This window comes from Anastrepha ludens, chromosome 5, assembly GCF_028408465.1.
Source record: "Anastrepha ludens isolate Willacy chromosome 5, idAnaLude1.1, whole genome shotgun sequence".
Classification (NCBI taxonomy): domain Eukaryota; kingdom Metazoa; phylum Arthropoda; class Insecta; order Diptera; family Tephritidae; genus Anastrepha; species Anastrepha ludens.
Window position 1 is genome coordinate 1,999,609 of NC_071501.1, and position 15,030 is coordinate 2,014,638.

Sequence of the window (15,030 nt, forward strand, 5' to 3'; positions counted from 1 at the left end):
AAACGAAGAAAAAAAGAAGAAAAGAAAGAAAGCAAAAAAAAATATATTTTTTAATATAAATGATCGGAGGTTTATTTCATTATAAAGAGGAAGGTATGCCATTTATATTATCATTTCCGTGAAACTTTCCATAAGCGAATTGCAAAGTGGCTGCCCTATGTCCTCGATACCCTCACGAATTCCATCTTTGAGGTCTTGAATCGACCCTGGATTGTTGGCGTAGACCTTCTCTTTCACGTGGCTCCATAGAAAAAAGTCACAAGCTGTTAAATCACAAGATATCGGTAGCCAATTGTGGTCACCTCTTCGAGAGATAACACGGTCCGGAAACTTTTTCCGTAAAAGATCAATGGTTTCGTTGCTTTTGTGGCACGTAGCCCCGTTTTGTTGAAAATAAATGTTATCCGGATCAATACCATCCAATTGCGGCCATCAAAAATCGTTAATCATCTCTCGATAGCGCAATCCATTCACCTGTAACACCTGTTATTGGAAACCCCTTTATATGTAGAATAAGGCGTTAAAATTTTTGAAACTTAATATGAAAATAGTCGATCGTTAAGAACAAAATATTGCGAAATTCGTGATTTTCTTGGTGGAAATAATCGTCCGAATGAGTTGACAATTCAAAGCGTGGTGAAAAAATTTATTTATTTATTTAGGTTTTCTATTTTGAGCTTGATTTTTAAGCAATTAATTCTTTACATATACGAGCATACCCAAAATTATGTAAAACTTAAAAAGGCCTAGACCCTTTAATAATTTGTTCTTCAATATTGAAATGAAATCTGCCGAAAGTTTAGAGCGTAAGACTCCTTTAATGGCATGTATTTCAGCAGGTTTCCAAACGAGATTTGTTAAATTCAATGAAATGAATACGATGTAAAGTATTACCAGCGGCCGCTGTAGCCGAATGGGCTCGTGCGTAGCTAGCTTTCCGAAGTACGTAAGTTTGAATCTTCCTCCATGAAACACCAACATAAGAAAAAAGTTCTTTCTAATAGCAGAATGCCCTCGGCAGGCAACAGCAAACCTCCGAGGATAAGCGCCAATTACATATAAATATAAGTATATAAAGTATTACCAATGATCTTCTTTGAAAAAATAAAAGTTATTTGATATTTAAATAGAAAGATAAATATGCGGGCTACCCTAACAACCTGACGAAGAAGCACACAGGATTACCGCTGAGAACATCCCTGACAACATCTTTGAGAACACCTCTTCATCCAAAGTTTTTCTTTTCTTCTTTTTATATCCTCTTCTTCATCTTCCTTTTCTTGCTACTATTTTTTTTTGTATTCATTTTATTCGTAAATTTCGTGGCATTTTTCTTCTTTCTTTTACTGTTTTCTTATTCTATTGTTCTTCCTCTTCTTCTTCTTTCCCTGATTATTCTTCCTCTTTCCCTTTCACTTCCATTTTTTCTTATTTTTTTGTTTTTCATCTAATTCTTCCTCTCTTTCCGCGGTTTTTCTTCTTCTTTGCTGTTCTCCTCTTATACATTCCTTTCATGATGGAAGGAATAATGAGATGGCATCTCTCATGGTCCCGTTACTTTGCTCTCAGCGAATTTGACAACGAGTTTGATTTTACATCCAGTATGGCCAGATTACCATTTTCGTAAGTTGATTTAGAATTTTTTTTTGTTATTTAGTCTCGGAGCTTTAGTTCTTTTCTAGCCTGTTCTAATTAAAAGTAATGTTTATAATTTTGTAAAATATACATTTTTTAATAATTAGTTAAACAATTCCCTCAGTTTTATTTAGCTTTACTTTTTTCTTAACATCTGGTAGCATTGCCCGCGATTGCAGGTGTTTTTGGTTTTCTTCTGCTTTCGGCAGTCAAATCTCTCTCTCGCTATTGCAGTGTTGCCTAAAAAAAAGTAAAATAAAAACGCACTAAAATGCCCATTTAAAGAAAATAAAACACCAAATTTTTATTGAATCACTTAAAGAACTTTGTATGCGTGACAAATTGTCTTTAGAATGTGCGCTTTTTTTTTAATAAATGTGTTATGCTTATGTACAATTTAATTTATGAGTTTTTTTGTTAAGCGAGACTCTTTTGTTAAGGGAACGACTTATTTGCTATATTTGAGGTTATGTAACTAGATAAGGTACTCTTTTTGTAAAAATGTTAGTATGGTTTCTTTAATATTTTCTGGTATTTTATGGCTTATTTTTACAATGAATACACCTCTTGATGCCCTATGTCCCACTAAGGATTGATGGCCGGTTTTAATTCGCATTCAGTAAATTCAAACGCCTTTTAAAATGTGTAAAAAGTTTTCAATCTTAAGAAGAGTTGAGAAAGGGACATTTAATATTCTTGCATAACCTTAGAAGGAGCAAAAAACTAAATTCACATTTTCAAAATATCAAGTTTCATTAGAATCAACTAATTTTCATTAGCACTAAAATCTTCTCAAAGTGGCTTTTTTAACCTTCTTTTGTATAATAATACAGTTGTATTTAACTTAAAGTTTCGGTAGCTTTAAATTAAAAAACAAGAAACAAAATTCAAAATTTTCGCATTTGCGGTATAAAAACGCACTAAATTTTTTGTGAAGAGAAATGGTTGGCAACACTGCACAACTCGGAAAAACGTGACGTCACGCACTCTCTGATGGGCGCAATCTTCTTTCTATCATTCTTGCATTCTTTTCATTAAAACTTTTCTTTTTTTCCTCCTTTTTTCTTTTACTTTTTTCCCCTACTCTTCTTTTCTTCACTTTTTTATTCCTCTCCTCTCTCTCCACTCTCTATCTTTTTCCTATTCTTCTACGTCGTTTTCCTTACTCTTACTATGCTCTCACTCTTCATATATATTTTAATGTCTTCTTCTTCTTTTTCTCAATTTCTTCGTATTACTCTTTTCTTCTTCCCCTAATCTTCTTCATTTTCGGTACTTTATTACTTCTCTTTCTCTAATTATTCTTTATTACTTTTATCTTATTCTGCCGTTTTAATCTCTCATTCTTCTTCTTAGCCTTATTTTCCTTCGGTCCTCTTTCCCTCGCCTTCGTCCTTCACTCTTTTCCCAGTGTTTTCTCTTTCTTACCTTCCCTCCTCTCTTTATTCTCTATATTTTTCCTATTCCTCGAGTTCTTATTTTTATTCATTTATTTATTTACTACTTCTTCTCATAAAGTGAGTTCAACTGATATACCTCTCAATACCTTTAGCGAAGTTATGACAACGTCTCTCCTAACCTCAACTGTCTACTGCGTTGATTTGGTGGTTTTAATTGAGCTTTAGCTGGACTGCCTTGAGTGGTTGCCAAATATATTTCTATTTCAGCTCGGCATGCCACAAAGACCTGTTAGGGTAGCTCCGCAGTAGCATTCCAATAAAAACTGCTTGTATTAAAGCATGAAGTTATGATCCCAACCTTAAAGTATACTCACCGCACTGTGTAAGTGATATTCTGGGATCATCGGAAGTTATTTCATTGCAGACCTGCACATCTTCACCTCAAGTGTCCTACTAGCGTCCGGCAGACAATATCACCAGCTACATTTCATTCATTTCATCTTTTTCTCTACTCTCGCCACGATCGCGGTTATATGTGATGTAAACTATCGAAATATATCCAAAGTAACTTAGGATTACTTAAACTAAGAACCGGTGCGTCATCGACTGGAAAATTTAGCTAGAGTGTATCCTCTTGAAAAAGCTGCCTGATTTTCTTACTTCTTCACAAAAATGCGCTTTAGCATTGGTTTTCATTCACAAGTAAAGTGGCACAATTAGAAATACCAGGTTCAGCCAAGTCAGCCTCTACTTTGTTTTAATTTACTCCATTATGTTTATGTCGCCGTCAATCTCGTATAGTTTAATGTTCCGCACTCGAAGTGACCCATTTGTAAAATATTCATACATTTTTCGGCAAACGCTTCCCCGTAGACTTATTGCATTATGCGAGTACTCGTGCAACAAAGCATGTACATATGACAAGTTTCTCAAAGGTCCTCAAAACGCTAAAAAAAGCCTGCGTTACTGCAATACTAAGCTCTTAGTTCTTCCTTTTTCATTTTTCATTACTCTAACCCTGACCTTTTTGACTAGCATAGAAAAAGGTAGCCCGGCATTCTTTTAATGAGCTAACGTTATTGTTTTTTTTTTACATTCTTAGGCTCATCCACGCCATTAAACGACAACGACATATAAGCTCGCATATTTTGGTTGTAAATCTCTTGTGGCTCAAAGCTAAATTTAGTGCCTTTTATAACCATTTTATCACACCCACGACTCAACACTTCAACACTCACGCGGATACGTGGGCGTAGACATAAAACCACAAAGTCATCTCTAATCGTTGTTATTAACTGATTGCATTCCACAAACACAAATACCCATGCAAGTACAAGTAAAAAAATAAAAAAAATAAAAAACTCAAGAGAAAAGGAAATGGAGCGTCAAAGAGGCACAGTAATTGCTTAAAGCCATTTGCAAACGAGGAGTAAATTTACATGCTTACGCTGGAAAAAAATGACTGCCAGTGGCATTTATAGTGCAGTCGTACGTTATCTCCTAAATTTCACTGTCGCATACACTTGCGAGTGCGCTGAAGCCATTACGCTTTCAAACAACTGTGTACGGAGGTATGTTGGCGCGCACAAAACCGCAAGCAAACAAATTTCTTCGCCAGCAAATAGTGAGTATGCATGGACATACGGGCATACATACTTACACATATTAATATCCGTGTTAGCATGCATTTAACTCTACACACACAGCACACACCCGAACATAAGGGCCAGCCCAACGCGTGTGCATAACTCATTTTTGCAATCTCCGCAAATTTGCCAAAGACCAGTGCTTATATGAATACTTACAAATATACGTACATATACACATATGTACATACATGCACGTATATGTAACGTGTCATGCAGAGGGAAATTTTTGTATGCTCTGGCACAAATAATGCAGGAGTCAGCACATATATTACAGCAACACTGTTGCACGTAACGTTTAGCGCAGCCACACCCACCAAAGTCGACCTTGTACTTCAGCCGCTAGGAACCTTCGCTTTGGCCGTTCACAGTTTATGTCAGAACATTTTTTTTTTTCTTTTTTCTTTACTGTCTTCATTCACAATTCCTTTATGGATTACAATTTCGCCCGCTTAACTGCACTGAAAAGTGGTATGTTTTCAGGCTCAAAAGCATATGCAATTGACAAGAGTCGAAATTGGTTGCATTACGGCTTTCAAAGGAGTTTTAGGAATCTAACGTGTTTCGCTGCGTTGTAAGCCTAATTCAATTTCCCGATTTCCTTGCTACATTTTTTCTGTGAGCTCCATTCGTATTTGCTTTTTTCTTTTTCCATCCAGCCATTAACATGATGTGATCTTCAATTTTCGATCACAAACCCGATGGTAACATCAAATTTTAATTTTATTAAAGTTTTCGTTACACAAAAAATTACACAAATCTTTCATAGCAATTCCAATGATTTTACTTATGATTTCTACCATATAAATGTATGGAAAAAATTCGTCACCGTCAGGAAAAAAAATTACGAAAAATCAAAGAGATCTTTTATGAACTTCAGACTTATTTTTACTATACTAAAATATAATAAGCGGTGCAACTGCATACCAGAATAGTTCTTATTATCTAATACTGACAATTATGTTTATTAACTCAATCCAATGTTTGCTACCTTCTTTGAAAAATCTGGCCGTATGGCGTTAATGGCGTATGGCGTTATTTTTTGAAAACAAAACTTCAGTCAGCATGGGTTGATAGCAGTAGCCATTTACCATCACGGCAACTCCTTCCTCATTTTGAAACAGATATATATCGATAATGCCTCCAGTGCTGTAAGAACTTCGCGATATTTTTTTTTTTAAAGGAAATTTCCACAATTTGGAATCGTTGATTTGGTGTTAAATAATTCATACATACAATATTACAGCAGCTGAAGAAATCTGCCGTAGTACCTCCATTGATTTTATCAAAATAGTCTTGACCTCAAACGATACTTCCACGTAAATTATTTACTCTGTAAGAGGTACTCGATTTTTCACTGGTTATTTCACAATCAAGATTGAGTAAATTTTAATTAATTTTCATTGGCTTCCGTAAGCCGAAGAGAATGAGGTGAAAAATGGTGAATATATTAACGCGTATGCTCATGTAAGCAACAACAAATGTTACAATTACCTGAGCAAAATCCCCGAACAACGTGAATGCAGTTCAGTCACACTTTATTCCTCGCGAACATTGCATTACAAACACAATGCCTTTGTTTGTTCTCCTTCACTTCCATCATTTTGCTGTTATTCTCCATTATTAGCGGCAGCCAATTAATTTTTTTGTGTTTTTTACGTTTTCTTTACTTAAATTTTTCATGCACACATTGAATGTCTTAATTGACATGGCTGTTTGCAGTTGTTGCTGATTTCATCTTTTTATCTTGAGATTAATTCATTTTCCTCGCAGTTTCGTGTTCTTAAATATTATGACTTCATCATAGCGTTCTTGTTTCAATACGCATTCCATTTATTAATTTTCGTTATTCTTCTTCTGCTTTGCCATATTCTTTCATTGCAGCGTTCTGCCTCCAATGAAAGCCAATTGGTCTTGGATTCGGTCACTGTGTCCACCACTGGCAAATACAGTTGTGAAGTTTCCGCGGACGCGCCATCCTTTCACACAGAAATCTCCGCCGGCGAACTGGAAGTGGTTGGTAAGTGTCACAAAATATACAGTTATATCGCAGAGAAGATATGAAAATTAAGAAATAATTATTCGTGCTATTTCGAGTAGGGAAAGGAGAAAGTGAATAAGTACAACTTTAAGTTATTTCGGTTATATAAAAAGCATTACGAATACATTGCCTTTAAATTTGTTATACTTAATCCGTAGTTTCATTTCATGTCATTAAATATTGCCACGGTCAATTTTTTAGTTGCCACTTTGGGCCAACACTTAATCAGAACTACAAGAAGAAAAACGAAACGTGCGAATTATTATGCAACCGCGTTTTTATTATAACGGAAAATCATTTAAGCCATGCAAAAATTGTTTTCAAGACTTGTTAAGAAACGAAATCATAAAAATCAGCAGTTGCCTTAGAACAAACTAAGAACTTTTTTTGCGCAGTTAAGCGTTTTGTTTTTAGCAATTAACTGTGAACTGGTACCACACAAGCCATCATGAATCGTTTAATGCGAACTGCACTTCGAAATTCTGGAAATTTGCTTTGAAAAATTCATTTGTTCGCGAAGTTTATTTAGCAAAGTGTTGAAGAAGACACTGAAATGTCGACTTGTCATCGTTCTCGACTTTTTGACCTTTGTCTTTCAACTACGTAAACATTTTACGTTCCTCTAAACTACAGCTCGTTTATTTAGGAACCAGCATTAACACCGATAACAATGTCAGCCTTGAAATCCAACGTAGAATCTCTCTTGCCAACAAGTGCTAATTTGGACTAAATAGGCAACTGAGCAGTAAAGTCCTCTCTCGACGAACAAAACTAACACTCTACAAGGCTCTCATCATGCCCGTCCTAACGTATAGCGCAGAAGCTTGGACGATGACAACATCCGATGAAGCGACGCTTGGAGTGTTTGAGAGAAAGATTCTGCGCAAGATTTTTGGGCCTTTGCACGTTGGCAACGGCGAATATCGCAGACAATGGAACTATGAGCTGTATGAGCTTTACGACGACATAGACATAGCGCAGCGAGTAAAGATCCAGCGGCTACGTTGGCTGGGTCATGTCGTCCGAATGGATACCAGCGCTCCGACTCTGAAAGTGTTCGATGCGGTACCAGCTGGTGGTAGCAGAGGGAGAGGAAGGCCTCCTTGCGTTGGAAAGATCAGTTGGATAAGGACTTGGCTTCACTTGGTGTGTCCAATTGCCGCCGGTTAGCACGGAAAGACACGACTGGCGCGCTTTGTTGAACTCGGCCAAAATCGCGTAAGCGGTTATCCCGCCAATTAAGAAGAAGAAGAAACTACAGCTCGTGTAAGAATTGAAGCCAAATGGCCATCGTTTGCGTCGCATTTATGCTGATTGGGATCCTTTAGATTTATTATTCAAATTTACTGGAAAATGTAGTCAAAAATTAGACTGATCGAATGTACCATGTAACTCGTACCTGTATGAAATAATCTACTAGATTATAGTAGAAAAAAATTATTCCAACAATGTTTTGTTTTGTATTATAATTTTAAGTTCTCAAGCTCTTGAAAAACACCCGATACCTCACCCATGCTTCACTCCAATTTGTTGTGTGTGTCTTGCAAATTACTGAAGACTGAGCGTCATTAGGAAAAACAATTTCCCATAATTTTAAATTTCATGACCATAGGATCCAAAATAGACCCCCGAGTGGTAGTCATATCCACTTGGCTACATAACATTTTGCATATGAGTTTTTCGTGAATCCTGAAAATCTTGTGATTTACAATTACAAAAGTTATATGGCCGATTATATTAAAACTATCAACACATCTTCACATTCAGATGGAAAAAAATTCTATACATATAAAAGATGTTTAAAGAAAAACATCCAAGATTTTATAGAGATATTTCTCTAAAGTCTAATGTGAGAATAGGCCCCGCCAACAGGGCAATTAAATTTATACGAGTATACCTTCCTGACCCAGAAGGGATACATGAACTAACACGTGAACGTAAAACAGCAATCCACAGTCCTAGCCAAGCAAGAAAAGTTTTTTACTTCTCTCTTTGGTACAAGTCGAAAGAAGTTTTGATAATTTATGTGACTTTGACAATTTTTTCCTTTAGATCAATAAATCCTTATAATTCATAAACTGTCAGATTAAAATTTTAATTTCATGGCCATGAATTTTTAAGCTGCAGATACAATTTTTATATATGCAGGATCAGCTAAGAACGATTAGAAAAGAAATTTAAATGAAACATCAACTCTGTAAAATATTAAATTCGTGCTGGCCTTATTTGAAGCTGTATACATGTACGAGTACTCATACCATTATACATACATACATATAAGGTAGTCGAAAAAGTCTTTTCGTATTTGTAATCCAACTTCAACTCATTTTTTTTATATTTATTATGAACTTTATTAAACCAAATATGTACCATTTTGGTCGACCACCTTTTGCTATTTTTCTTCTAGAGGCATTATTCCATCAGTGTAAAACTTTTGTGGTTTCTCGGCTGCGACAAGTAATTTTCACAGACTTCTCTTGAAGCCAACTTTACTCCATTAAGGTAGTTCTGCATTGACGAAACAAATGGTAGCCCGATGGGGCAAGCTCAGGGCTATATGGTGAATGCATCAAAACTTCCCTGCCAAGCTCTCCCAGTTTTTGCCGAGTCATCAAAGATGTGTGTGGCCTAGCGTTGTCCTGATGGAAGACGACGCCCTTTCTGCTGATCAGTTCTGGCCGTTTTTTTTTCGATTACTTTCTTCAATCTCATCAGTTGTTGACAGTAAGGTGTAGAAACAATCGTTCGAGCAGGCTGGAGCAGCTCATAGTGAATGATTCCTTTCCAATCCCAGCAAACACACAGCATAACCTCTCGAGGCCTCAATCCTGGCTTTGCGACCATTTGTTGAGCTTCACCACCCTTGCACCATGATCTTTTTCGCACATTATTGTCTAATTTGATCCACTTTTCGTCTCCTGTTACCATTCGCTTCAGAAATGGTTCGATTTCATTTCGTTTCAGCAAAGAATCGCAGATGTTAATTCGGGCCATTAAATTTTTCGCAGACAATTCATGTGGTACCCAAACATCGAGCTTCTTTTTGTAACCAGCCTTTTTTAAATGGTTCAAAACCGTTTGATGATGAATGTTTAGTGCCTTGGCGATGTCATGGCAGCTTATGTGACGATCCTGGTCAATCTTTTCCATAATTTCGTCGACTTTTTCAACGATAGGTCGACCGGGGCGAGGTGCATCTTTCACATCGAAATTTCCAGAACGGAAGCGAGCGAACCATTGTTGTGCTACACGAAATGATACAGCATCGACTACGTAAACTTCACAAATTTCATTGGTGGCTTGCGTGGCATTCTTCTCTTTTTTATACAAAAATTTCTAAATATAGCGAATTTCTTCATTATTTTCACTCAAATTTGAACAGCTATAACTTTTTTTCAACTTCTCCGAATTTAATTTTTTTTGGTTAAATGAAGATTAAAATTTCACCTTTCTAACACCATATGATATGACACAATGTGATTGGTAGCTCTGGAGATAGATGACTCCAACGACATCTATTGACAAAGTACGAAAAAACTTTTTCGAATACCCAATATATGGAATGGCTCATCACAAAAATGGCTCTGGTAACACTTGAAGCGATAGGTCGAAGTTTCGTTCCGGTATGTACCTATAGCTCTATTCAAGCAATAGAGATGCGAATTTTGGTTTCAAGCTCCTTAGTATAGACTAAGGACTTGATATAGCTCCAAAAAAATAGTCAAGTCTAATGAGCGTGACGGCTAATTTATGAGATGACCCAGTCGTCAAATTTCTGCTTCACAACTAGGAATGGTGTGTCTCTTGTATGACATCTAGCACCGTCTTTTTGGGGTCATATATCGGTTTTGTTAGGAAGTCAGCTAGCATCGCTTTACACGAGTATTAGGAATGCCCACGAAAAACTTTCTCCCGAACCGAAGTTGTGAAAAAGTAAAGAATTCAAAAAAGAATCGAAAATATTTTGTGCGAAATTCGGAGAATATTTCCTCAACAGTCCAAACCACAAAAATGCTTAATTAAGCTTATAACAACAACAAGCATATTAAAAAAACTACATCAGCGAATGCAAATTGAAGGCACTTGCGTGAGCTGAATTTTTGGTTTTTGTTTGTTGTTTTTTGTTGTAAAGAGTTGACCACCTCACTTGTTCTGAGGTCATTGCTGCTCTATACCGAAGACGATTAACGAAAACGGTGTCTTTGTCCTCATTTCAAAAGAAATAAGGTCAGATGTCATAAGTCAATCCTTGTGGATGCGTTTATGTTTGGTCGAACACTTGTGAACTGTGTTTGCTCCAATAATGGCAATTTTGCTTGCTGTCATAGACGCTGAGCCAAAAAACTTCACAATGATGTTCACTTGAGGTATTTACAACTGGGATGGAATTTTTAATAATTTCCACACTTCGGCACGCGTGAGACGAAACATGTCTTACAGCTGCTGAAACATAGCAATTTGGAAAACTATATTATAATTGCTTTCTGATCTCCCGTTATTATTGGTGTGATTAGTAGTTTCAATTTTGCATTAAATCAGGGAAAACAAATGCAGGTAAAAATACGCTAGGCCATCTCAAATGTACGCATTTTTGTTCCAGGAAAAAAACTAAAATAATGTAAGCAATTCTCAGCAAATCATTTAATTTAGTCGAATTTTCAAACTTCCCATAGAATAAAGAAAAATATTGGAGAAATATAAGCAATGTTCCGCTTTTACAAAAGTATTCACTATTTCCTTTAGCAGGAAGTACTCTGGGTTGCCTTATTTCAAATGAATTAATTAAAAGTCTATATGTGTAACAAATATATGGGCAGGTACTGGTGATGCAATTCACATGCACATGTACCGTTCGACTAGATATTGTGCGAAAAGGTACGGAAAGTCAAAAAGTATAAACTAAAAATACTAACATCAACGCCATCCAATGAACTATGCGCATATTTTGCTAATGTGTTTTCGGCAACGTGCTATGCATCGAGACGCTTATGTGTTGCATACTGCAAGGGGCAAAAGTAAGCACGCACAGGAAAAGTTATAAATAAGCAACGCCAACGCAAACGCCTGCACACACGCACACACAACGCAAGTGAATGCTGAATTCAAGAACGATCGACGCCATCTGTCGCTCCATCATTTTGTCATGGCAACATCCGTTTCAAATTGACCATTTGAGACGGTAAAAGCCAAAAAAGTTGAATAAAAAATGTGAAATGTGAAAAATGTACTAAGAAAAAATCCTAGAAAGACCCATAGAAACAGAGAGAAGTATGAGCAGCTGAAAATAGAGAAATTGCATGAAAATAAACTCGAGACACTTGACAGCATATCTTGGCACTTGAGGAGACCTGTGCAGACGGGTGGGCAGCGGTCGATGGCGCCAGACAAGCATTGATGCATGTTTGGCGCCGAAGTCTGTAACTTTGTCTGTCCAACAAGTGACGTGTGCGCATAACGAGCACCGGTAAATAAAGAAACATAAAAACCAAAACAACTGAGGAAAAAACTACGAATGGTTCGATGAGCAGACAAAAAGTTCTGCCATAAAGGTAAATGGACATCAAGCGAAAATTGGGAAATTTTTTGAAGAAGCACCAACAAGGCGATGTGGCGGTAGTATGAGCAAAAAACGAGGTACATAAAAATAGCAGTTGTAGTTCTATGGCAGGTGTTGGTGGAGTTTAAGTAAAGTTCGTTTTGCAATGCCAGAGTGAAGATGGGCAATCGCATTTTATGGAAGCGTTGGCTAAAAGTGCATTAACTTTAACAGTTAGTTAGTGAGCATTCCATGCAGTATGACTTAAGGTGCTGGGGTGGTCAAAGAAGATTTATAAATTTTATATATATTATTATTAATTTTGATTATACCATAAATTTTTCAAATGAAAAAAGGAAGTGCATGCTCACACATACATATTTATATAAACAAGTTTCATTCTTCCTCTTATTCTTGACTGACGCGATAAGCGCTTACGCGATTTTGGTCAGTCTTTCTTTCTCGTGTTAACCGGCACCAGTTGGACACCCCATGTGAAGCCAAGTCCTTCTCCCCCTGCTCTGTGTAATGCAGAGGAGGTCTTCCTCTCCCTCTTCTACCACCAGCCGGTACCGCAGCAATGACTTTCAGAGCCGGAGCGTTTGTATCCATTCGGACAACTTGACCTAGCCAGCGGAGCCACTGGATCTTTCTCACTATTTCTATGTGAGCGCAAAGCTCATGAAGCTCATTGTGTCATTACCTACGATACTCGCCGTCGCCAACGTGCAAAGGCCCAAAATATGTTACATAAACTGAACTATATTTGTGGCTTTTTTTCAAAAAGTATCCGCAGCCGGTAATATGTACAATGGGAACGTTTTCATTGCTAATCAATACTAGGGGTGCCATTCATATTTCTGGCCTAGCAATGGAAAAGTGATTATTGAGGGTTGAAGAGGGCTTTATTGTGTTTCAAAATATTCTCCCCGCTGATCAATACGCTTTTGGATTCGTTTGAACTAATTTTAATAGCGCAAAATCTTATTGTTGCTTATCAAAGTGATGCCCAAGGGTGCCTCAACCACGCGGTATGTGACATGACGATCTTGCTCAACCACTTCGCACACAGAATCGATATTATCTGGCTGTGCAACTGACTTTCGACCACCTTCCCGAAATTCGCCGGTGGTTTTTAATGCTAAGGGATGGTGTTTGCTCACCGTATAATGACTTCAGTTCACCGATGCATTCTTTTTTTGTTAATCCACGTCGAGAATTGTGGAAAATAGTCTGAAGAAAATGTGTAATTTCATTTTTTTGGCGATCTTTTGGGAGTCGTCACTTTTAAGAAGTTTCGTATCATTCGGTCAATTCTTGGTTTTTCTCACTAGCATTTGGACCCCACATTTCTTTGGCGGATATTCAATTTCGTTAGAAACCTTGAATTTTAGGTTTGCGGTCAAGAGCAAGAGCCGCAGTGCACTATGGCCCAATAAAAACTAAAAGTAAGCCAGAAATAAATTCAGTTCACCTTCCAGTTGATTTTCGGCCCATTTGCAGAAGGAATGTGAACACATTCGTACCACGAAAGCGATAGTCCAACGGCAATTGGGCAGCGACGGTGACTACTTCTGTATTCACAGTATGGGCTCTTATGGGATAAATACTATCATTCAGAATAAATTTGCTCATAACTTTGTAAAATTCGGTGAAATTTTAAATATATATTTGAATAGCCAGCAGATTTTCGCAGGCTGGCGCCGTGTGCTTTCGAGCCCACGCAGCGACTCCCTGCATGTTTCAAAATATATGTCAGCGATGGCCATCAACACTCAACGTTGCCATATCAGTTGGCATGATGAAATGTTTTATTAGTTTGAATATTTCCGCGAATAAAATTCGGTGGAAAATGTTGAGTGAAGCAAGCAGTCTAGCAACAAGTGAAGTGGCAAGTCTTAATTTTCAAAATATGAGTAAAATTTATGTTTAGAAAGTAATTGAAATAGTTTTTAATTTCAGGTTTATACAAAATTTTGTCTGTATTTGACGATCTGTATGACCGGAGCCAAAACTTTACGGAGCCATTGCCTGTGAGCGTGAGATGATGAGTGTTAAGACTACTGCGGAGTACGGCGTTAGCAATGGTTTATGGATGTATAAAAACCGATAATATAGCAGGCGCAATACAAATAAATCGACTGGATAAAGTGCAGAAAATATTGCTACATTTTGCTTTGCACTTCTCAAATTTCTCTGAACCGATTCCATCTTGGCTTTATTGTCTTATTATTATTAAATAACAGACGATCTCTCTTGCCTTTTTCATTTCTTCTCGACATGCTTTCGGGTAACTTGATTTTAATGTCCCATGTAGAAGTCTTGGCAGTTTCGATACTTTTCGTATAGGCTCACTTAAAACATTGTACACTACTAGTGCTCCAGTTTCTCAAATTTTTTAGAGCTAGACTTATCGGACTCCAAATCAATACTCTATAACAGATTGCAGTATTATTTCTTGGGCAATAATTTAGCGTAATGCTATTGGAATTTATCCTCAAGCGCATTATGCTAAAAAACAAACAAAAATCTGTGTATTTTGTAATTTTTGCATTTACCTCCAGACATAAATAAATAAATAAACATGGCACAGTCTAAATTAAAGAGATTTCGGCGCAACTTTGATTTGCTGCTCGAATTTAATAAGACATTTTGATTGTTTCGACAAAGAGTCCACTATGATGAGTTCTGTACTTGAGTTGAATATTCTATTTAGTTATTCTTTAATTTGTTATTATTTTATATATTTATTTATTATTTATAATTTATTTG

At 36.8% G+C, this 15,030-nt stretch overlaps 1 protein-coding gene across 1 annotated transcript in view; it reads left to right on the forward strand.

Annotated features, from left to right (window-relative positions):
• Positions 1–15,030, forward strand: part of LOC128863348 (uncharacterized) — a 59,116-nt gene that overhangs the window by 13,284 nt on the left and 30,802 nt on the right. The window contains exon 3 of the mRNA XM_054102472.1: positions 6,566–6,701. Coding sequence (XP_053958447.1) covers positions 6,566–6,701 — 136 coding nt within the window. The remainder of the gene's footprint in view (positions 1–6,565; positions 6,702–15,030) is intronic.